Below are 23,513 nucleotides of genomic sequence, written 5' to 3'. Positions count from 1 at the left end.
ATGACTCACTGATTTCTTTCTTCACTGTTTTCTAATTTTTGTAATTTCTAATACAATATCTTGCATATGACAGTTGCTTCCCAAGTATTTGTCAAATGCACTGAAAGAAACTAAGCAGATACTGTTGAAACATAATGCATGGTTTTTTGAAAGTCAAAGAGTGGTGAAAATAAATGTGTGGAAAAGTCATTTCATTAGTTGTCCCAGAGCAACAGAAACAAAGCAGTAGAAATGTAAGGAAGACGAGACGTTTCTTTCTCCATCTTGGAAGTCAGAGGTGAATTGGAAACTCTACTTCCAAACGCCCTCAGAGATTCTGGACTTTTTCAGTCCCACACTTTGCCATGGCCAGTGGGGAGGCTCAGACACAAGGGACCTGGGGACCCCAGACAGAAAAGTGGAGGAGAGAACAGAGTGGAAACAAGGGTCTGTGCCACTCAAGGCCAGGTCCTGACAACTGTCTCCTGGTTCTCAGGCTTCGGTCTTATTGGCCCGGAATTAGACAGGTGGCCATAGCTGTTGTTCCGTGTAGCTCTGTGTCCAACTACAATAGCTGTTTTTCTCAAGGAAGACATGCTAAGGGCCCACTCGGTCTCCCCCAGGAAAGGTCTCCACTTTCAAGGGGAAAGGTCATTCAGGTCTGCATTTGTGCAATGACTGCTCTGGTCAGGTCAAGCATTAACTGTTGGCTTACACATAAGCTTGCTATTCAGAAATTTGTAGTAAAATTTAAAGATGTGAAACTAATGATACAGATGACACATTCTTTTGAGTAGCATTTTTGTTTAGCTATTTTGGTAGAGTCTGTAAAGAACACTTAGAAATCAGAGTTGTGATATTAGAAAGTAAAGTTTTTTTTTCTAATGAAATGTACTGACTTACAAGCAGTTTATTCATTTTTTAAAAAAAATTATCTTTATTTGTTGGATAGAGACAGCCAAAAATTGAGAGGAAGGCAGAGATAGAGAGGGAGAGAGACAGAGAGACACTTGCAGTCCTGCTTCACCACTCGCAAAGCTTTCCCCCTACAGCTGGGGACCAGGGGCTTGAACCTGGTTCCTTTTGCATTACAACATATGCACTCAACCAGGTGCGCCATCACTCAGCCCCCTAAAGCAGTTTATTCTTTATTCAAGAGTAAATTAGTGGGGGTAGATAGCATAGTAGTTACACAAAGAGACTCTCATGCCTGAGGTTCCAATGTCCCAGGTTCAGTTCCCTGCACCTTCGTAAACCAGAGCTGATCAGTGCTCTGGTTAAAACAAAGAAAGAAAGAAAGGAAGAAAGGAAGAAAGAAAGAAGGAAAGAAAGAAAGAGAATAAATCTAGTCATCTAGATTTCCAATGTCCGAAAATATGAGGTGAAGGATTTTGTAGAAACAAAGGGAAAATGTACTAGAGCGCCTTGTAATTGCATCATTGCTGCTTACAGAGCACTGGGAAAGAAAGGCATCTGGTCTGAGAAGCAGTGCCCAAAGTGGGTAGATTCACACAAGGGAGTTTAGGAAATGAACTTCCTGGGTCAGAGCCAGACAGTTGGTGAGTGATGGAGTCTGCCATTAAGTCATGTTCTTGTCAGATAAAATCTTTTGTCCCTGGAGGTATGCCATTGTCTGGTGAGGGAATGTGGAGATGTGGAAGGAGGGTCTGTCTCTCCTAAGGGCCTTTCTAACAAAGCAAACAATGAAACAGGAACCTCTCTAGGACATCCACAGGCAGAGCTGACAGTCTTTAACCACAGTCCTTAGAGTCACAGCACACGTGGTCTTTCATGGCCAGGGCTGGTAATTATTAAACTACTGCAGCAGATGCAGAGAGGCAAGGTGTCCTGTCCAGGCAAGGACATCACGGTCAGCACACAGAAGCCAGAGATGCCATGAGCTCCATTCTAGAGTCACCAAGAGCCCAGTGTGATGGCTTTGTCCTCTGAGTCACTCACTGATCTGGGTGGGGCGGTGGGGGCTGGGAGTCCAGTGAGAGAAGGCCATTCAGAGCTGAGCCTTGGGGAGGACTGGCTTAATGAAACCCAGGGCTATTAAGAGAGTCCTCTCAGGACACCCCCGCTCTGTCCTGATACGGGGCCCTGCCTCCCCAAGGCAGCAGCCAGGCGCAGAATGTCTCACTTACAGATTTAATTAGATTTTCTAGCAAACATCATCTATCATTTCTTTCTTCTCCTTCTCCTCCTCCTCCTCCTTCTTCTTTTTTAAATTTGTCTCCCTCTCAGACAGAAAGCCTGTGTCTGTTACCTCTTGTGTGTTCTCACTGCCTTTGTCTCCACAGGAAAAGAATAAGCCCTCCCCCAACTCACAGATTTTTCACTGGGAAACTTGAAGAAAAGCAAGTGGCTGGTCCGGCCATGCTTTCAGCTAAAGTTCTGTGATAAACTCCTCAAGGTTTATTATTCTTTGGACTTGGTGCAATGGAAAGTGTCCAAAATATGATTTCACCAGGAAATATTAACATAATCTGAGAGTGATTCCCACCATAAGATAATGGGCTTCCCCCATCTGGCCCTTGTACAAATGCCAGTTCACAAGCTAATTTCAATGTCTCTGAAAGAAAAGTGAACTTGTGCCTTTGTCAAATGATAATGGCTTAGCAGGCCACCAGGACCTCAGGCTTTATGTTAAATCAGTGTACTAATTACTGCTTGATACCAAGCAAGTGGGGTTTCTTCACAGTGTGTGTGCTTGTGTTGGTGTGCGTGTGTTTCATTCACTGAAATGGGAACTAAATTTTCTCTTCGTGAAAAGCAAAACAAAACAAAACAACGGTGTAGACAGATTCTTCCCACAAGACATGTAAAAGGGATGAAGACTTTTAGGATGAACTACGTGATGGGACCCTGGCAGTGTGCCGCCACCTCCAGTCAGTCACATAGTTACTGTGAGAATGAACAGCACGGGCACTAGTGGTGATCTATAACACACTTGCTGTGAGAGCTAGAGAGGCCTTCCGGTCAGGTAACTGGCATGGAGTGAATAAACTTAGACGTGGAACAGCCATCCCCTCCCCCATCCCACATATTCTAATCCTGACAGAGGTTGGGGTTTCGAAGAAAAAATAAAGAGTTCCTTAGTCGTGAGCAATCTGGAAAAAACTACGTAAAAGTTCAACCAAGTTACGTCTGAATTGATTTTTTAAATTTTTAAATAATTTTTAAATTGATTTAATAATGTCAACAAGACTTTAGGGTAAGAAGGGATACAATTCCACACGGTTCCCACCACCAGAGTTCTGCGCCCCAGCCCTTCCGTTGGAAGCTTCCCTATTCTTTATGCTTCTTGGAATATGGACTAAAATTTTTTCTGGGGTGCAGAAGGTGGGAGTTCTGGCTTCTGTAGTTGCTTCTCCACTGGACATGGGTGTTGGCAGGTGGATCCGTACTCCCAGCCTGATTCTGTCTTTCTCTAGTAGGGCAGGGCTCTGGGGAGGTGGACACATTGATTCCAGGACACATTGATGAGGTCATTTGCCCTCGGAAGTCAGGTTGGCATCATGGTAGCTTCTGCAACTTGGCTGAAAAGCATTAAGATATAAAGAAGAATAAGTTGTTAAATTATTAGGAACATAAAGGTAAGAATATAGTATTTGGCGGTATTTGGGGTCTCCATGTTGGAAAAAGCTAGGAAGTCTATTTTAGGTATATTCCAAGGGGCCCATGACTATTAATTTTTGCCTGAGCCTGACAGATAACATGCAGGTGGGCAAAAGGTATTGTCTGGGGGAGATGGTGCTAGAGTTAGAAATAGGACTAGAAAGCTGGATCAGGGAAGAGAGTAGCTCCCAAATATGGGAAAAGTCTATAATACAGTTAACTGCACACCCCATGGATCTGATCTGGGGCCCATATTCAATGCAGGAGCCTGTGTGACCTCTGCATCCCTGTAGGCTTGATCTCTCATTCTGTGCTCACGGCTAGGAACATTCTAGGCTGCAGCCTTTGCAGGACCCGTCTTCCTCAAGTGGCAAAGTATGTTGACCCAGCCTTTCTTCAGAGAGTGTTATCTGTATTTACTGGATAGAGACCACCAGAAATCGAGGATAGGGGAGACAGAGAATCTGAGAAACAGAAAGACACCTGTAACACCACATCACCAGTTGAAAAGCTGTAGGTTGAGACCAGGGGCTTGAACTCCCGGTCCTTGCGCACTGTGATGTATGCTGTCAACCAGGTGCGCCACCAACTGGCCCGCTGTCTCCACTTCCTGTACAGACAGTTAACCTTCATTCTTGAGCTGTTCCTCTTGTCACTCTTCCTCATCGACTTTTCTCAAGCAGTGTGGCCACTGTCTTTAAGGTCTATGGATCAGATTCATTCGCAGAAAACCTGGCGTCTTCTGCCTGGGCCATAGAGAGTCCTATGCCCGCCCTGGGCGTGTGTCCACAGTTTGGTTACAAGGACAACCTCACTCTTAGAGAACTAAAGAGAGAAACTCCTTCAGACTCTACTCGTTCCTTCTCTGGGGGGGGGGGGTGTCTCTGAATGTCCAGGGCAGTCTGTGTGACGGGGCCATGCTTTCCTCTCAGCACAACCCACAGTGTACACCCCAGACCCACACTTCCCAGTGTGAGAAAGTGTATCCTTGCACCTGCATGGGTGAAACAGCTCAGTGTACATATCACCTCACACCCGACCCTCCTTCCTCCGTCCTCCCCGGCGGGATTGCATTCCTTCCTCTTTCTCATTTGCTTCTCTGACTCACTCTGCCACCTTCTCATCATCGGAAGCTATAGTCTGTGCTCTGACACATTCTCACTGTATGGGAGCTGTGCTTACACAGGAAGTGCCAGAGGACACTTGAGTCACCAGCTGCTTAGTATGCGACAACAGTACGACAGTACTCTCGACGGAACTGGAGTGTGTGTGCTGACCATAGAGTTTTGCTGAGGTCCTGAGACTAGGGGGATCCTGCAGTCACCTCCATAGCTGTGAAGACGTGACAGTTTATGTGAATTATGGTTTTTGTTTGCTTGTTTGTTTGTTTTTGTCTGGAGAGCCTTTGCTAAGTGGGTTTCATCCTTTGCTTTCATGACTATATTTGCAGTGCTTGGATTGGGGGTTTTGTTTGTTTGTTTACTCTTTTACTCTTGAGTTGTCTGCTCTTCAAGCCATTAGAAGATGTGAACTAGAGATTTTGTTAGGAAGTTTCCCAAGTAACTTGCCTTGAGGTTGGTGTGTCAACAAGAATATAAATAACAGAACAACAACAGCCAGGAAAATTCTGCTAACAAAGATAACTTGTGGAGAAAAGGTTCTGATAATTCCTGTGTGTGTCTCAGGGGCTGGTGGCCATTTTTCCCCCATTTAATTGGACAGAATAGAGAGAAACTGAGAGAGGAGGGGAAGATAGTGAGGGGAAGAGACAGAGAGACACCTGCAGACCTGCTTCACCGCTCATGAAGTATCCTCACTGCAGGTGGGGAGCAGGGGCTCAAACCTGGATCCTCCCACACAGTACTGTGTGTGCTTCAGGAATTCCATCACTTAGCAGGGTCCTCTCTGCTCCTTATAAAGTGATCCATGCAAGAAATGCTTTTCACTGTCTGCTAAGTGTTAGGGTTTGTGCTCAGTAGCAGTTATTCAGGGTCGATGTTTAATAGGAAGTCAGAGTCCTAACATACATCCTGGGGATTTTTGCCGAGGCCCTAGAAGATGATCAGAATGTCAGACAGTCATGATTTTGCATTGACCACTAACCGGCCTCCGTAACGGTCTGCGTGGAGATCCTCCCTGCGGAAACAGAAACAGACTCCAGTCTCTGTCAGCGTGACACAACTGATCACCAAGGGCCTCGGTAGGACTTTGTGAGTTCTGCCGAGCTGCCAAGTCTTCTCCCAGTGCCCGACCCTGGAGTCATGGCCTACTCACTCCAGAGGTTTTCGGCATGTTCTTTTCTTTTTTCTTCTTCGTTTTTTTATATTTATTTTATTTATTTATTCCCTTTTGTTGCCCTTGTTGTTTTATTGTTGTAGTTATTATTGTTGTTGTCGTTGTTGGATAGGACAGAGAGAAATGGAGAGAGGAGGGGAAGACAGAGAGAGGAGAGAAAGACAGACACCTGCAGACCTGCTTCACCGCCTGTGAAGCGACTCCCCTGCAGGTGGGGAGCCGGGGTTCGAACCGGGATCCTTATGTCGGTCCTTGTGCTTTGTGCCACCTGCGCTTAACCCGCTGTGCTACAGCCTGACTCCTATTCTTTTCTTTCTATCTTTGCAGAAGTATCAAAATCTAGTGCAAAAAAAAAATGGGTTTTTACAAATTTTCAAAGTTTTACATTCATATTAATGTCCTATAGATTCTCAAAATGCTTTCCTTTTAGAATTACTCGGAGAGAAAAGAAAAATAGAATTACTTGGAGAAGGTTAGGATAGTGACCACTAGGCTGGTGTTAGCTCATAAGAGATTCCGATCAAGTTTGGGTGGCGTCTGGTAATTCCCATTTTTAACAAGTGCATCATTATTGTTGGTTTTATTTCCTCATGGCTTATTTTACCAAACGCCAACATAAGATTTGTGTTCATCCAGCCTAGATTGTAACACTTACCCACACCTATTGAGGATATAAATGATAGAATATAAATGAAGACAATTCTCACTGATCTCAGAAAGCTTAAGAATTCTGTACTCAAAAATTAAGAATTAAAAGAGTTCTGAAATCTAGATTAGGAATCCAAGTTCTCTCACTCATTTTACTCTGGTTTATGGTGGTACAGGGGATTGAACCTGGGGCTTGGGAGCCCCAGGCATGACTCTCCACATAACCATGATGCTATCTCCCCTGACCCTCACTCCTGTGTCACAGCTGTGTTCACTTTCCCTGTAAGGGTGCTAAGATGGTTACATGAAATTAATAAAGTGCCCAGGAGAGAATGGTTCATATTTCAAGGCCACCATAGTTGTGAATACAAATAATTATAAAATGTTTAGACTTTTTTTTTTTTTTTTTTGGTGCCAGAGCACTGCTCAGCTGCTCAGGTGTGGGGGTGTGGGGTATTGTAACCTCAGGTATGAAGGTCTCTTTGCATAACTATTATGCTAGCTCCCCTACTCCTGTGTACATAAAATGTATTTTCTACATGAGAGAGAGAGAGAGACAGAGAGAGAGAGGGAGAGAGATAAAGAGAGAGAGATAGATCAGAGCGTATTCTGGTGAATATGGATCAAGCCCTGGGCCTCGCCCATGCAAGTCCAGTGCTCTCCCCATTGGGCTACCTTGCTAGCGTGCGAAAGTTATACCATCACACATAGTCAGCAAACATGAGTGTGCACGCGATAAACAGAACCATGTGTGTTCATGTGTTTGCTAGCATATGTACACGCACAGGAACATGTTACTCCTTCAGAGAAAACAAGTATCTCAGAAGGAAAACTAGATCAACTCCAGACATTGAAGACACAGTTCCCTTTAAGTGCAGTAAAAGAAATCCAAGTCGGTGGTGAGACACACTGGCGAAAAACAGTTTTCTGTTTTCTCTAGAACTGCAGCACCGAGGGTGGGAGCAGGGATCAACATATCCCCCGCACTTGTGTGCTGCTGCCCCCTCGTGGCCACAGGGCACATTTGCGCTGTTAGTCAAGGCTGGAGACTCATTTTGAAACAGATGTTATAAACAATGCTGAGATCTGCACGGTGGGAATCTATTTGTCATTCCCCACGCCCCCGCCCTTCTCAAGTGAGCCGGAGTGAGTAAGTGGCCCTAGCCCAGTGGCTTAGGCCTCTTGCTGGTGGTTTATAACCACGGGTCGCAGGTGTCCTGCCCTCTGAATGGTGGCCAGCAACTCCCACAGGCTGATGCAGAGAGGCACCAGCGCCCTGCAGCAAGGTGGGAAGCAGTCCCCACAGCTCCCCTGCTCCCCTGTCAACACCCCTTCTGCCAGTCTGCTGGCTAATGCGTCTCAGGAGAGTTGGTTAAAACCCTACTAAGAGGAATAAGGAATTATACCTGAGATCAGGCAAATGATTGAGATGTGTTTTATTTATTTATCTTTAATTTAACAATGCGATTTAATGACTAACAAGATTGTAAGATCACAGGGGTACAATTCCACACAGTTCCCATCACCAGAATTCCTCATCCCATCCCCTCCATTGGAAGCTTCCCTATTCTTTGTCCCTCTGGGAGTACGGACCCAGGGTCATTATGGGGTGCAGAAGGTGGGAGTTCTGGCTTCTGTAATTGCTTCACTGCTGGACATGGGGCTTGGGGGGTGAATCCATACCCACAGCCTGTCTTTCTCTTTCCCTAGTGGGGCAGGGCTCTGGGGAGCTGGGGTTCCAGGACACCTTGGTAAAGTCATCTGCCCAGGGAGGTCAGGATCATGTCATGTTAGCATTTGCAACTTGGTGGCTGAAGGGTAGTAAGATGTAAGGCAAATTGTTCAATAAACAGAAACCCAAAGGTAGGAATATAGGAATATAGTAGATGAGATTAGAGGGTCTTCATATGGGAAGAAGGTAGGAAGTCTATTTTAGGTATATTACAAGGGGCCTGTGACTTTTCTAATTTTTGCCTGAGCCCAACAGCTAACATGAAGGTAGGCTAAAGGTATTGTCTGGGGAGATGGTGTCAGAGTTGAGAATAGGCCAAGAAAGCTGGTTTAGGGCAAGAGTAGCTCCCAAATATTTCTATAGAAACAGCGTCAGTATTATTTCACTTTGTACTGATAGTCATAGGATGGAGACAAGTTCTGTGTGTTTGACACAGTGAAACAGTTGCTGTCCTGACACAGTAAGGGGATTAATCGTACCTGTGGCATCTGTCTGCGAGATGCGAGTGCAATTCTTTATATATATATATATATATATATATATATATATATATTTGTTGTTATTATTCTTTATATATATATATATATAGTTGTTGTTATATATATATGTAGTTGTTGTTACTGATTTCATCGCCGTTGGATAGGAGAGAGAGAAATGGAGAGAGGAGGGGAAGACAGAGAGGGGGAGAGAAAGACAGATACCTGCAGACCTGCTTCACCGCCTGTGAAGCGACTCCCCTGCAGGTGGGGAGCCGGGGGCTCAAACCAGGATCCTTCCGCTGATCCTTGCGCTTTGCGCCACGTGCGCTTAACCTGCTGCGCTACCGCCTGACTTCCACAAGTGCAATTTTATGTTCCTGTTGTGAGAACAACAACAACAAAAAATGTCTACAGAAATGGCCAGAGTTCCAGAGCAGAGAATCAGTAATGCAGAAAGAATGCTATGATCATTACATATAAACAAGTACATATTCAACAAAATAGATGTTGGGACTTCTACTCAGGACAGAACTTGTATGGACTGCAAACCCACGTCACATACGGCCAAATGGCTTGGCAGCAAGTTTAGTGTCTGCGTCCAGTCAGATCACCTTGCTCAGCCGTTCACATATTGAAGACAGGTGGTAGGGCAGAGGAAGTCACCTGAGTTTGAGTTTCAGCTCTGCCCTGTGACAAAACTTGAAATTCCATGAATGAACAGCTTTAAGCTCCTTTTTGTTCACTGGTAACTTGAAGAGTGTCTGCTTCATGCAGTTAGTGTGATGATTAAATAAGATACGACTGCAGTGGAATAAGCTGAATAGAGTTACATATCATTATTTCGATTGTTGTTTTGATATGAGAAGTCAGGGTTCTACATAGTGTCATCATTAATAGAAATTGACTAGGATTCAGAGATGCTTATATAGAATCAGGGTTGCCAACAAAAAAGAGAAAAAATAACTTTACAAATAGGATGTTCCTTAGATTTAAAAGATAAATACGTTTTATAAGCCTGGAAGTTAAATAGCAGAAAAAGAAATCTATTTTTCTTCCTTCCTTTCTTCCTTCCTTTCTTTCTTTCTTTTTCTCCAGGGTTATCACTGGGGCTCAGTGCCTGCTGTATGGATCCACTGTTCCTGGTGACCATTATTTTTCCATTGTTGTTGTTATTGCTGTTGTTGTTGGATAGGACAGAGAGAAATTGAGAAGGGGGGGAAGACAGAGAAGGGGAGAGAAAGATAGACACCTGTAGACTTGCTTCACCACTTGAGAAGTGACCCCCCCTGCAGGTGGGGATCCAGGGGCTTGAACCAGGATCTTTGATCTGGTCCTTGCACTTTGTACTATGTGTGCTTGACCCGCTGTGCTACTGCCTGGCCCCCCAAGAAATATATCTCAACCTCCAAAATGTTTTGTCTGTGTCAGTAATTTGACTTTATGCTGACAGTTACAATAAGAATATAATAAACGAAGGTCAGTTATACCATATTAGTTATGACAAGATAACTTTGTATAACAAACAGGGAGGAGGCTCAGATTTTATTCTAGAAATTTTCTTAAAGTGGTGAAACGTTTGATGTGGTTGTGTGCTTGCTGGATCTCACTTTTATCATCAAATGAAAATTCATACCTGCCCCAATGGACCTCCTATATCCTGTCAGAGAAGATAACTTTACTCCTCACTGCGAGTCACCAGAGGATTCTTGGAAGAAAATAACAGAATTCCTGGGGGAGAATGAGATGGGAAAGTCTGAATTAAAGCATGACAAGAAATATACCTGTCGACAGGCAGATTCCGCTAGGTGCAGTCAGCTGCCTGTAGCCTGCATCCCTGGTAGTCTCCACAGCCAAGTGCTGTTGCAGGGTTCCCATCCTCTACCTGGTCACCTAGCTGTAGCTAGTAATAGGATACTTCCTTCATCAAGATCCTTCAAAGGCTTTGCACAGAAATCAGAGAAGAAAATTCTCTCCAGATGCAAGAGGGAGGCCTAGTGGCTGGTGGGTCTGAGATTTAAGAAAAAACAATGACAAACAACAACCAGGTGGTGAGATACAGAGAAACTGGATACTGAGTTTTGTGACTCCGTGTAAGCAAAGGTGCAGAGAGGAAGGAGGGTTCTCTAAATAGATAGTGAGGCAAAGAGAGGAGACTGCTGTCACACCACAGAGCCCACTCTTGGACTGGTGCAGCGCCTCTCAGCACACAGACCTCAGAGGTGACATCTTCAAGGGCTCGGACAGCCATGCTTTTAACAACTACTTTGTGGAAAGCCCATGGGAACAGCTGAGGGCTCCCCGTTCCCATTAAGTCATCTACACTTATCCCGTGACATGCAAAAGGAGACAGGAGAGTTCTGGGACTCTAGAGGCTGTGTATGTGACTTTAGATTCACTAAGTAAGAGCTTTTGTTTTGCTCTTGCTACATCCATGGTGTGTTAGGTTAGAAGCATGGGCACACACATCACAAAAGGACAGCAAAGAGCTTCCAGTGGCCTTCAACGGTGTCACGACAAATAAAAGAGGATATTGATGATATTTAAAACCAAAGGGGAAAGAAAGGAAAGAGGACAATCAGAAGAAGCAACGCCATGACCACTTCCACTGCTTTGACGTGGCAGGGGGCTGATGAGAATACGGCTCCATGCTGTCAGCTGGACCTTGCTGTTAGTGAGTTAGGGATGGAGTCTGTATAAGACCCTTTAGAAGCAGGCATGTTCTGAAGCCCTCAGTATTTGAAGTACTAAGAAATATAGCTTAGGCCTGGGGAGATAGCATAATGGTTATTAAAACAAAGAGTTTCATGCACAAGGCAGCAAAGGTCCCAGGTTCAGTCCCCAGCATCACCAGAAGCCAGAGCTGAGCGGTGTCTGGATAAGTAATGATAATGATAATAAATCAGATAAAACTTGATACACATATATTCTGCTTAGATTTGTCAGTGAATAGTGAATTTTCCTATCTTTTCAACATCATTTTTAACTTAACAGGGAGGCACTTACAACAAAACACGGTTTCTGTTGACACACATCAGTAATTTTAAATTCCTGAAATGTGTGACAATCTCAGAACAGAGCATCCTTAAGGAAAGGAGAGGAAAGGAAGTGGCCAAGGGACCCCCCCCCCCAAGGAATTTTTCTCCTATGGATTCTGTTCTGAGAAAATGTGTATCATTTGAGACAGATAAACTAAAGGAATGCAAAGGAAGTCCAGGGCATAGTCTGTTGATGACCAGAACTTCCTTAAACAGGCAGCCTCCATCTAGTGGAAGTTGACCCAGGGTTGGAGATTGGTGCATTTGTGTGTCTTTATCAAATGAAATAAATCTCTATAACACATTGCACCAATAAAAAAGATGTTAGAAAACTGGGAGCCAACCATGAGGATCCGGAGAGAGAGGAGGAGGAAGGGAGGACACTTGGATGTAGTAATAGGGTTACGTGTGGCTTGGAGGGCAAGAGAGGACTGGACCTGGAGGAAAGGGGTCAGTTATGCACCAATGATGTAGACAGAGAGTTGTGGAGATGACAGTTAGCCGGTGTCTGTAACCTTGGGGGAACCATGATGCTTTGCAATGGAAGGACTTGGGATTCAGAACTCCGGGGGTGGGAATGGTGCGGAATTATACCCCTGTTGACATGTAATTTTGTAAATCAATATTGAATCACCAATAAAATTAAAAAAGAAACAGGAGCAAAACTGCACAAATGAGACATGAAGTCATGGAAATGTACAAATAGGAGGCACAAATGTACAAATAGGGGAAAAGCAGTGTGAACTCTCACAGGGAGAGGGCCGCCAGAGCCCTTGGAGATGATGCGAAAGGGATCAAAGAGCAAAGGCATGAGCCCTTGGAGCTTTGGGATTTCTTTTTAATTTGATTTTTTATTTACAACAAGGAAACATTGACTAAACCATAGGATAACCAACTTCACACAATTCCCAACACCAGAACTCTGTATCCCATCCCCTCCCCTGGTAGCTTTCCTATTTTTTATCCCTCTGGGAGTATGGTCCCAAGGTCCTTGTGGGATGCAGAAGGTGGAGGGTCTGGCTTCTGTAATTGCTTCCCTGCTGAACATGGGCATTGACAGGTGGATCCATACTCCCAGCCTGCCTCTCTCTTTCCCTAGTGGGGAAGGGCTCTGTGGAAGCGGAGCTCCAGGACATATTAGTGGGGTTGTCTGTCCAGTGAAGTCTGGTCAGCATCATGGTAGCATCTGGAACCCAATGGCTGAAAAGAGAGTTAACATATAAAGCCAAACAAATTGTTAACCAATCATGGACCTAAAGGCTGAAATAGTTGCAGATGAAGAGTTGGGGGGCCCTCCATTTTGTAAATAGCTAGTAGGCATATTTTAGTTACATTCCAAAGGAACTGTGGCTATACTAGTGTTTTTTTTTTTTTTTTATCCTGACCCTGAAATCTGATATGCAGGTGGGTCCTAATTATAGTCTGGGGAGGTGATGTCATGGCTGGCAGAAGGACCAGAAAGCTGCATCAGAGAAGAGAGTAGCTTCCAAATATGGGAAAGGTGTATAAATATTGTTGACTATAAACCCCATTGATTTGATGTGATCTGGGGCCCATATTCAGCTTAGGAGCCTATGTGACCTCTGCATCCCTATAGTTCTGAGCTCACATTCTGTGGTCATAAGTAGGAACACTCCAAGCTGCCCCAATATCAAGATTCGTCTTCCTCAGGTATAGCATAGAGAATGTTGTCCATTGAACATTCTCTACCATGGTTGATCCAAGTTGAGGGCAAGGTCCTATGGGGGGCCCACCAAGGTGTCTATTATGTTGTTCCTGATAAGAATGACCAATAACAATGGAGAGAGGGATTTATTCGAGGTCTAGGCCTATCATATCTGTTTGGGGAGTTTTGGGATTTCATGTTTGCGAACAGGGAACTTGAGCAGACAGTTTCTGCTGAGAGTGGGCAAGATAATTTGCTCTGTGTGGCTTTTATCAGCAGAGTCTGTGCTATTCGCCCCTACAGGGACCTCTGGGTGGCCTGTGGAACAAGAGGCCTATTTATACGTAGGCATGTGACCTGTCTCAGAAGAAGGATAGAAGGATGTACATACAGTGATGCATTGTCTAATTCTTCTGGATCTCGACTTTCAGAACTATTTGAGAGTGAGTGCCAGGCTGCGCCTACTCAGATTGGAAAATTAAGGGTAGAACTAGAGTATTCAGTAAAGACTTCAATTCAGAAAGGAAAAACTGCCTAAAAGATGTAGTAAAGAAGACATCTGAGGAAGAGCTAGTCAAAAAAACGGGGAAAATTTGGGTAGAATGCAGTACAAAGCATATTTTACAGAAGCCAGAACTCCTACCTTCTGCACCCCAGAAAGAATTTGAGTCTATACTCCCAGAGGGATAAAGAATAGGGAAGCTTCCTTCCAATGGAGGGGGTGGGACATGGAACTCTGGTGGTGGGAATTGTGTGGAATTATACCCCTGTTATCTTACAATCTTTTTAAAAAAAGTCTTCTTTTAAAAAGATTTATTTATTCCTTTTTGTTGCCCTTGTTGTTTTATTGTTGTAGTTATTATTGCCGTCATCCTTGTTGGATAGGACAGAGAGAAATGGAGAGAGGAGGGGAAGACAGAGAGGGGAGAGAAAGACCCCTGCAGAGCTGACTCATCACTTGTGAAGTGACTCCCCTGCAGGTGGGGAGCCGGGGGCTTGAACCCGGATCCTTACGCTGGTCCTTGTGCTTTGCACCACCTGCGCGTAGCTTAACCCACTGCACTACCACCTGACTCTCACAATCTTTTAAATTTAATTATTATTGAATAGAGACAGAGAAATTGAGAGAGGCAGGGGAGACAGAGAGACACCTGCAGCCCTGCTTCACCACTTGTGAAGCTTTCCCCCTGCAGGCAGGGACCAAGGATTTATTTGAACCCAGGTCCATGTGCACTGTAGTGTGAGCACTTAACCAGGTGTGCCACCACCTGGACCCCATTTGTCATACAATCTTGTTAATCATTAAATCACTAGTGAGATTTTTTTTTTTTTAAGTCAAAATACTAGCTGTGTTGAGACCAAAAAAAGCCAAAAACATATTCTGACTTTCAACAATTCTTTTTCTTCTCTCTCTCTTTATTTTTCCTTTTCTTCTTTCAGCTGAATTTCTCTACTCTGATGATGGGAGTGCTTGGTGGTTTTAAGCCCCAGCTTTCCTACCAGGACATGACCCGACTTGCCTGGTTTTTTGACAGCTATTATTTCAGATTTAGTTCCAGTTCTCTAGGCCCTGAGGTCAGGACTCATGTGTCCATTTTCTTTTTTCTCAATAGGGATTAATCTGCCTTGTTGTCTGTCACAGCTCCTCCATTTCTCTCTGTCTTGTGGCTTGAGAATGTATTTACTCCTTGCCCTACATTTGAATGAAACTTTGAGAGGTATAGGACTTGGGTTTTCAAGTATTTTGTAAAGAAACAAGAGCTGACTATACTTAGAAGGAATTTATTTCTCTCTTTTTAAAAAGGTTTTATTTATTTATTAATGAGAAACATAGGAGGAGAGAGAAAGAACCAGTCATCACCCTGGTATATGTGCTGCTGGGGATTGAACTCAGGACCTCATACTTGAGAGCCCCATGCTTTATCCACTGCGCCATCTCCCAGACCACTATTTTCTCCTCTTAATAGAAGCACGGACATACTCAAAAGACAAAAAATAATAACAAAAGCGTTGTTGGAGATCATTATCAAAAAAAAAAAACTTCCGACTTCCGGCCTTCTAGTACTGACACTGTTGAGTTTGGGTACTAGTCTCTAGAGGTGACAGTGAAGTTCAGAGTGTGGGGGAAAAGGAACTCTTTTGGTTTGTGGAAGGAATGGGGTTTCTCACTGTCCCTTGGAGCTCTGAATTCCTTTCTGCAACTGTTATATTCCTGAGGTGGGTGGATTCTAGTTTCAAACACACACACACACACACACACACACACACACACACACCAGGGACACATCTTTTTTTTTTTTTTAACTTTTTCATTTTTAGTTAGATTTTTTTCCCCTTTATTGGGGGAGACTAATGATTTACAGTCGACAGTAAAATACCGTAGTTGGTCCATGTGTCCCATTTCTCAGTTTTCCACATAACACTCTAACACCCCTTCCGCCCTGCCCTCCTCCACCATCGTGTTCCAGGAGTCTTTTACTTTGGTGCAATCCAACAACTCCAGTCCGGGGTTCTCTTTGTGTTTCCCCTTCTGATCTTATTTCTCCACTTCTGTCCATGAGTAAGATCACCCCATATTTATCCTTCTCTTTCTGCCTGATCTTAATTCATATGAATCCTTCAAGCTCCATCCAAGATGAGAGGAAGAAAGTGAACACACCATTTTTAATGGCTGAGTCGTATTCCATTGTGTATCTAGACCATAAATTACTCAGCCAGTCATCTGTTGTTGGGACACCTGGGTTGCTTCCAGGTTTGGGCAGGTCTTCTTCCAGCACTACTGTTGCTGCCTTGTCAACACTGTTCTGTGAAACATTTATCAGAACGTTGCCTTTCCTATCGAAATGGTGCCAAAGATGGACAATTGCACTGCAGCTAAGGCCTCTGAATCGTTTGGGTCAGAGCTGAGGAATGGAGACCTTTGTGTCAAGTAGAAGAGAAGCACCAGGCCATTTTTCCCTACACAGATCACCAAGCAGAAGCTCATGGCGCATTTGCCAGTCAGTCTCTGTGTTCATCTGTCAGGCTGCTCCTCTGTTTGTTTGGAAAGAAGCTGAGACTTATCTGCCTACAGTGTTCTTGGAGAATGAACTCTCCTCCCCCAGAGGAGTCTGACGAAAGGCCCTGCTGATGTTGGAACATTTGCTGTGACCAGTCGGGATCCATGAGCGTGCAAGGATCACCTTGCCCGGAAGGCATGAGCAGCAGATCACAGAGCTGGAAAACGAGACCAGTGTCTGCGCTGCTGCTGTCTTGGGACCTGAACCGCCTCTGCATCTCTGTGCAGCCGTGTTTCCACGGGTGTAGTGGGAACAGTGACACGAGCTTCTGGGATCCCAGTGCAAGTGTGATAACAGAAATGAAATCATGGAAGGAAAAGTGTTTTACTGGCTGGCAGGGATCTCCCCCATGCCATTTCCTTTGGACTCTAAGGCCTGGAGGAAGCCTGCTCCACTTCCTTTTCAGCATTTTTGTATGGGGTGAAAACATCAGGCTCACATTCAGATACTTTCTTTTACGCATAGGTACATGTTTGTTCTGGCTCTGGAGAACTCTCCGAGCTGAACAGTGTGGTTACACAAAATGGCAACATATATCCCAAACAAAAAGAATCTTTCCCATGAGAGAATCTAGAAAACAGACAACCAAGAGCCTCTAAGATATATAGCTACGGGGCCCAGTCGGTGGTGCACCTGGTTAAGTGCACACATCACAGTGGGCAGGGACCCAGGTTCAAGCCCCTGGTCCCCACCTGCAGGGGGAAAGCTTCATGAGTGGTGAGGCAGGGCTGCAGGTGTTTCTCTCCTCTCTCTCTCTCTCTCCCTTTCTCCCTCTCTCCCTCCCCATCCTCTAAATTCTTCTGTATCTATCCAATAATAAATAAATAAAAATATGATTTAAAAAAGATTTATAGCTATGTAGTAATGAGTATAGTCTTTAATGTCAGAGAGACTGATTCAGATCTAAACTTGGTCACTTATTCTTTTCAATATTCTATTGTAAAGATGAGATGCATAGAGAAAAACTAGCTCTGGCTGATGGTGGTGCTGGGGATTGAACCTGCGACCTTGGAGCCTGAGGCAGGAAAATCTTTTGCAGGACCATGATGCTGTCTCCCAGTTCACTTTGTCACTTCTTAGCTATGTGCCATTAAGCATTTATTCAACCTGTCCGAGCTTCCATGTTCTCTTCTGTAACTGGGAATAATAATAATACAAAGCACTCACTCCAGTAATTAGAATAAAATCTAAAAGAAGCCTAGCATCACAACAGCAATACTATATTTTAATAAGAATAAAATGCCATTAGGTTACTGTCCTTGGACCAGGCGCTGTTACCACATCAATGTGACTGTCTTTGTCCAAACAACTCTAGAAGGAAGGACTCAGTGCCATCATTTAACTTTTCTTCCTCTCTTTCTTTCTTTCTTTCTTCCCTTCTTCCTCTTAATTTCTCTTAAATGTTTCTTTTTTAAAAAATTATATATATATATATTTATTTATTTTCCCTTTTGTTGCCCTTTTTTATTGTCCTTGTAGTTATTATTGTTGATGTTATTGATGTCGTTGTTGGATAGGGCAGAGAGAAATGGAGAGAGGAGGGGAAGACAGAGGGGGAGAGAAAGACAGATGCAAACCTTCACCACTTGTGAAGTGACCCCTCCCCCCCGCAGGTGGGGAGCAGGGGGCTGGAACCAGGATCCTGTTCAAGTCCTTTCACGTAACACTATGTGCGCCACCACCCAGTCCCCGACCCTGGCATTTTAATCCCATCCCATGCGTGACATTCTTGGCCAGTTTCATCCCTGGCACCTTAGCAAATCAAAGGTTCTGATTAGTATTAGGAAGGTCATGGGAGAGGAGCTAGCATACATTTGATTGTCACTCATAGCAAGTATGGCTCTGCTTCATACTGGGCTCACTCATTAAAGAATATCTAGGCCCAGGAGTCTGTTGGTAGCTCAGCGAGTTAAGTGCACGTGGCGCCAAGTGCAAGGATCCCGGTTTGAGCCCCGGGCTCCCCACCTGCAGGGGAATCGCTTCACAGGCGGTGAAGCAGGTCTGCGGGTGTTTATCTTTCTCTCCCCCTCTCTGTCTTCCCCTCCTCTCTCCATTTCTCTCTGCCCTATCCAGCAACGACTACATCAATAACAACAATAATAACTACAACAATAAAACAACAAGGGCAACAAAAGGGAATAAATAAATAAATAAATATTAAAAAAGAATATCGAGGCCCTTTGTACCTAAATGATTGTATATTTCAGGAGGAAAAACATTCACTTTATTTCACTATTTTCCCTAGTTCCAATTACTGAAACATTGTTCTGACTGGTAGGGTTTTTTCCTTGGTTGAAAAAGCCTCCTCACGGTCAAATGAACTTGGGCATGTTGCCAAAGCCGCAGACACACACAAAGTGGGTTTGCTAGCAACTTGTAAGGGCACTTTGTAGGCCTGGGGAGTATCAGCTGTCCGGCAGCAGGCCGAGCCCCTCATTAGAGCTGCGGGAAAAAGGGTCAGAGCACTGGTTTGACACTAGACTTTGACATTTTTGTCCCAGAAAATTCAGTGTGAAATGGACCATGTACACACACTGTACACATGCGTATGTATGAGAACAGACACAGCAGTAAGACTATGAAACTGGCGATAGCTTTTTCTCTTACCAGGCTAAGCTGTTGTTGGAGAGAACCAGACTGGCAAGTCTAAGCAGATCACACAAAAGATGTGAGTCTCAGTGTTTCATTTAACAAACAAGATCAATGACCAAGGAAGGCCAGATGATTACAGACTAGATTCTGTCTCTCTTGACCTGCTTTATCTTGACTCCTGCTGAGAGTTTGTTTATGAGTATGTTTTTTTTTTTTTTCCTCCAGGGTTATTCCTGGGCTCAGTGCCTGCACCATGAATCCACCGCTCCTGGAGGCCATTTTTTTCCCCTTTTTGTTGCCCTAGTTGTTGCAGCCTCCTTGCGGTTATTATTGCCATTGTTGACGTTGCTTTGTTGTTGGATAGGACAGAGAGAAATGGAGAGAGGAGGGGAAGACAGAGAGAGAGGGGAGAGAAAGATAGACACCTGCAGACCTGCTTCACCGCCTGTGAAGCGATTCCCCTGCAGGTGGGGAGCCGGGGGCTCGAACCGGGATTCTTACGCCGGTCCCTGCGCTTTGCGCCACATGCGCTTAACCCACTGCGCCACCGCCCGACTCCCTAATGAGTATGTTTTAATACGAAAAACAGTGTGGTGACTTCTGGCTAGAAGAATCATGCCCTGAAGTTCTCTGTGTTATAAAATTATTGAACAGGGGGCCCAGCAGTGGCGCATTTGGTTAAGTGTACACATTACAGAGCGCAAGGACCCAGCTTCAAGCTCCCGCTTCCCACCTGGAAAGCTTCACAAGTAGTGAAAGAGGGCTGTAGACATCTCTTCATCTCCCTGTCCCCTCTCAGTTTCTCTGTCTCTACCTAATAAAAAATAAAATAAAATCACTGTTTAAAATAGAAATAGTACTAGACAAAGGAGGATAGTCAAGAACAACCTCATTCTCCTGAGTCTTATTACTGCTGTTCAGCACATCTTACTGCTTTGCAAAATATTTGCTTTTGGGAAATGTTTCATGGAAATCAGGTGCATGAGAATTTCTTACTTTGAGCCCATGCAAGAGGTTCTGTGTCCATTTCTGGGATTCTGGGAAACCCATCAAGACATAGGAGACATTTTTGTGGACGCAGGGAATTCAGAGAGAGTCCAAATTTCCATCACATCCTCAGCAGTTCAATCAAAACAGTAAAGTAACAAGTTATCTTTTAGTCGACAGAAATTGAAAGGTCCAGGACTCAAAGCTGGAACAGAGTGAAAAAAATTCCCACAGATCTAACAGGCTCAATGACTTATAAAAATTCTCCAAAATCTCTTCACATTACTGTAGCCCCTTTTCTACCTGTATGGCTAATATCATGGTCAGGGGACCACCAGTGAGTCTTTGGTGATGGTGTGGCCTTCAACCTTACTCTCAGATGTTCTGAGATTTTAAGAAAGGGAGCATCAACATCTGTCTTGTCATTGTCAGCCCCACCCCTTGCCAGCTCTGGCATGATTTTACTAGCTATCACTCAGTCTGCATTTTTACAATTTCAAATCTCTATACCCTGGAGTTCTTAGATGGCTCGTGAACCTGAAGGTAAGGTTTTGTTTGTTTGTTTTTGTTTTTATCTTATCTAAAGTAATCAGGAAGAATAAGAGTAAAAGACATTGTGTGTGACTTACTGGCACTTATCTTGGGGAAATGTCTCCTCATGAGAACAATTGTACAAACCATTTCCTCAATAAAATGAAAATGAAGTTGGATTTACAATTAAAAAATAATAAGATAGCTTCTATCAAGGGGGGGTGGGATAGGGAGTTCTGGTGGTGGGAATTGTGTGGAGTTGTACCCCTCTTATCCTATGGTTTTGTCAGTGTTTCCTTTTTATAAATAAAAAAATAATGAGATGTCCTTCTATAATTCTAAAAAAGTAAAAAAAAAGAATAAAGAAAATGTGTCTGCCTGTTCAGTGGCATCTGGCTTGATGGGCTCAGACAGTGACTGAGGAGGTCTTAAAAATTCCCAAAGGGCATTTGCACTTCTATTTTGAATGGGGTACCCTAGAGTCATTAACATTAGATTGAATAAAAAGATTAAACTCCTGATCACCTAAATCCTGGCCGGCAGGGGCTAGCCACACCCCCCAGGGAGAAGCAGAGGAGTAGCTGAGGTAGAAAGCAGGAGAAGAGGGGGCACATTCTGTCTGCAAGGAAATAGCAGGTGTCTGGAGAGAAGTCCTGGGAGACAGTGAACCCGCAGGCCCTATTTTCCATGAGGACCATGAGGAGGCAAGTCTGGATCCTGAGCACAGCTCGTACCCATCCAGAAGCCACCAGCCTGGGGATGTCTAAGCTCCTTTTACAAACTGTGAATCTCTGCTAGTTCAGACCCTGTATCTCAAGCAGAAAAGCAACAGGGTATGTGTGTGTGGTGGTGGGGGGGGGGGTCACAGTGGGTTAAGTGCACATAGCACCAAGCGCAAGGACCTGTGTTAGGATCCTGGTTCAAGTCCCCGGCTCCCCACCTGCAGGCGGTGGGGAGGTCACTTCACATGCGGTGAAGCAGGTCTGCAGGTGTCTATCTTTCTCTCCCACTCTCTGTCTTCCCCTCCTCTCTCCATTTCTCTCTGTCCTATCCAACAACAATGATATCAGTAACAACAACAGTAATAACTACAACAATAATAAAACAACAAGGGCAACAAAAGGGAAAAAAAGAATAAAAAAAGAACAAAGGAAGAAAAGAAAAGCAACAGGGAATGCAAACCAGATAAGGACCACCCAAAACACTAGGACTGGAAGCTGATTTGAGAGCCTGCAGGGACGCTCAGAGGCTAACACCTCCGCTCTTTGTTTCAGATGCTGCACAACAAACACGTCATGGTCCGCGTGGGAGGCGGATGGGAGACTTTCGCAGGCTACCTGCTGAAACACGACCCCTGCCGGATGCTGCAGATCTCGCGCGTGGATGGCAAAACGTCTCCCACCCTGAAGGACATGAATCCAGATAACTACCTGGTGGTCTCTGCCAATTATAAAGCTAAAAGGGAGATTAAATGAAGCTAGCCGGCCACTACAAGGGGACTCTCGTGATGGCCTGTATCCACTTCTCCATTGTAGTCAGTGTAGTTCACATGCTCTGTAAAAAAAAAAAAAAAAAAAAAAATCACTGGGAAAAAAGTGTCACAGACAAAACAGAAATACACATCATCCTATTGAAAGGTGTTCACGACGACGTAGCACTATTTACTGGTCATGCTTCTGTAGACAAGGATCTGTGGAAAAATTCCAAGCTTATTTAAATTAGACAAATGGCAGGCAGATTACTGTTTGTCAGTATGTGGGCACAGTAGCTATAGTACCGTGCTTGGAAAACAACATTAGAAATCGTAGCCTGAGAGAGAACTGTCATTTGAAGAAAATAGTTAAGGAAGTACTGATAAGTCAATGGAAATTACTCGATTGTCTTCAGAGCAAAAGCACCCCAGAAGTCTCTTAACTCCAGGATTTTTTTAACCAAAAGAAAATTTAAAAGACCATTAGTGTGATAATGTGCTACCAAAATTGTCCACCACGACTAAAAGTCAGTACAGAGAGTTCTCAGCAGTGCTACCTTTCCCGGGAATCCTACCTTGGAAACATTTGCATTCACTTGGAAGCCTTAAAAGTTGATTCTCTTATCGAGGACCAAATATCTGGGGTACTTGTGGAAAATTTTCAGTACACCCCTTTAAAGAATCACCTAAGAATATTATTTCACACATCCCCAAGCCCATGGCTGTGTTGAGACTTAGTATAACCCACACATGTAAGCTGACATTCCCTTATATCCTGACAAAGTAAATCTTCACCAACTTCAAGTTACTCTACAGCGTTTTCTTAGTAAAGCGTCTCTTTAGTTAGCCCTACTCTGCTCTTCTGTCTAGTGAAGTAAGTTCACTGTAGTTCATGATGTTATAGATTTCTGTATGCCCTTGTATACCAGGACAGGGCTGTTTCATACCAATAAACAGCCAACTATTGTCCTCCATTATTCAAGAATTAAAATGGTAAAATTTAAAAAGACTATGCCTCTGCTATCAATCTTGAATTCTGAAATGGTCATCATCAAATGACAACTTTATCCCGAGAGATACAGGGTGGTTCCCCGGTACCACCTGGGTGGTGTGAGTAGCTCTCTCAGGAACCTAGGTTTCATCTGAGCAATCCTTGAACTGCAAACTTAACTATAAGAAGTGGAGAGCTAACTTGTCATCTGCATATTAAAAACAAACTAAAAACTCACCTTTCTGACTCTAAAATCTCAAGACGTCTGTTACATAGACAAGTCTGACCAATGCATAAACAACACGTCAACTGGAAATTTTAATTTTTATTATTTTTATTGAAGTAGCACTACATTGTAATAGCATATAAATTCTAGATGTGCATTCTTGAAAATTAACATGCGTGTATGCCACACTGGGCTTACCAC

At 44.0% G+C, this 23,513-nt stretch overlaps 1 protein-coding gene across 7 annotated transcripts in view; it reads left to right on the top strand.

The window, feature by feature from the left end:
* Positions 1–23,104, top strand: part of GAS2 (growth arrest specific 2) — a 141,925-nt gene extending 118,821 nt beyond the window's left edge. For all 7 annotated transcript variants that reach the window (XM_060177000.1, XM_060176999.1, XM_060177003.1 and 4 more), the window contains one exon: positions 21,899–23,104. In XM_060177000.1, coding sequence (XP_060032983.1) covers positions 21,899–22,099 — 201 coding nt within the window. In that variant the 3' untranslated portion in view covers positions 22,100–23,104. The remainder of the gene's footprint in view (positions 1–21,898) is intronic.
* Positions 23,105–23,513: the final 409 nt, after the last annotated feature.

Source organism: Erinaceus europaeus, chromosome 17 (assembly GCF_950295315.1).
Source record: "Erinaceus europaeus chromosome 17, mEriEur2.1, whole genome shotgun sequence".
Taxonomy (NCBI): Eukaryota; Metazoa; Chordata; class Mammalia; order Eulipotyphla; family Erinaceidae; genus Erinaceus; species Erinaceus europaeus.
The sequence above is the reverse complement of the archived record's forward strand: the minus strand, read 5'-3'. Positions and strand labels throughout refer to the sequence as shown.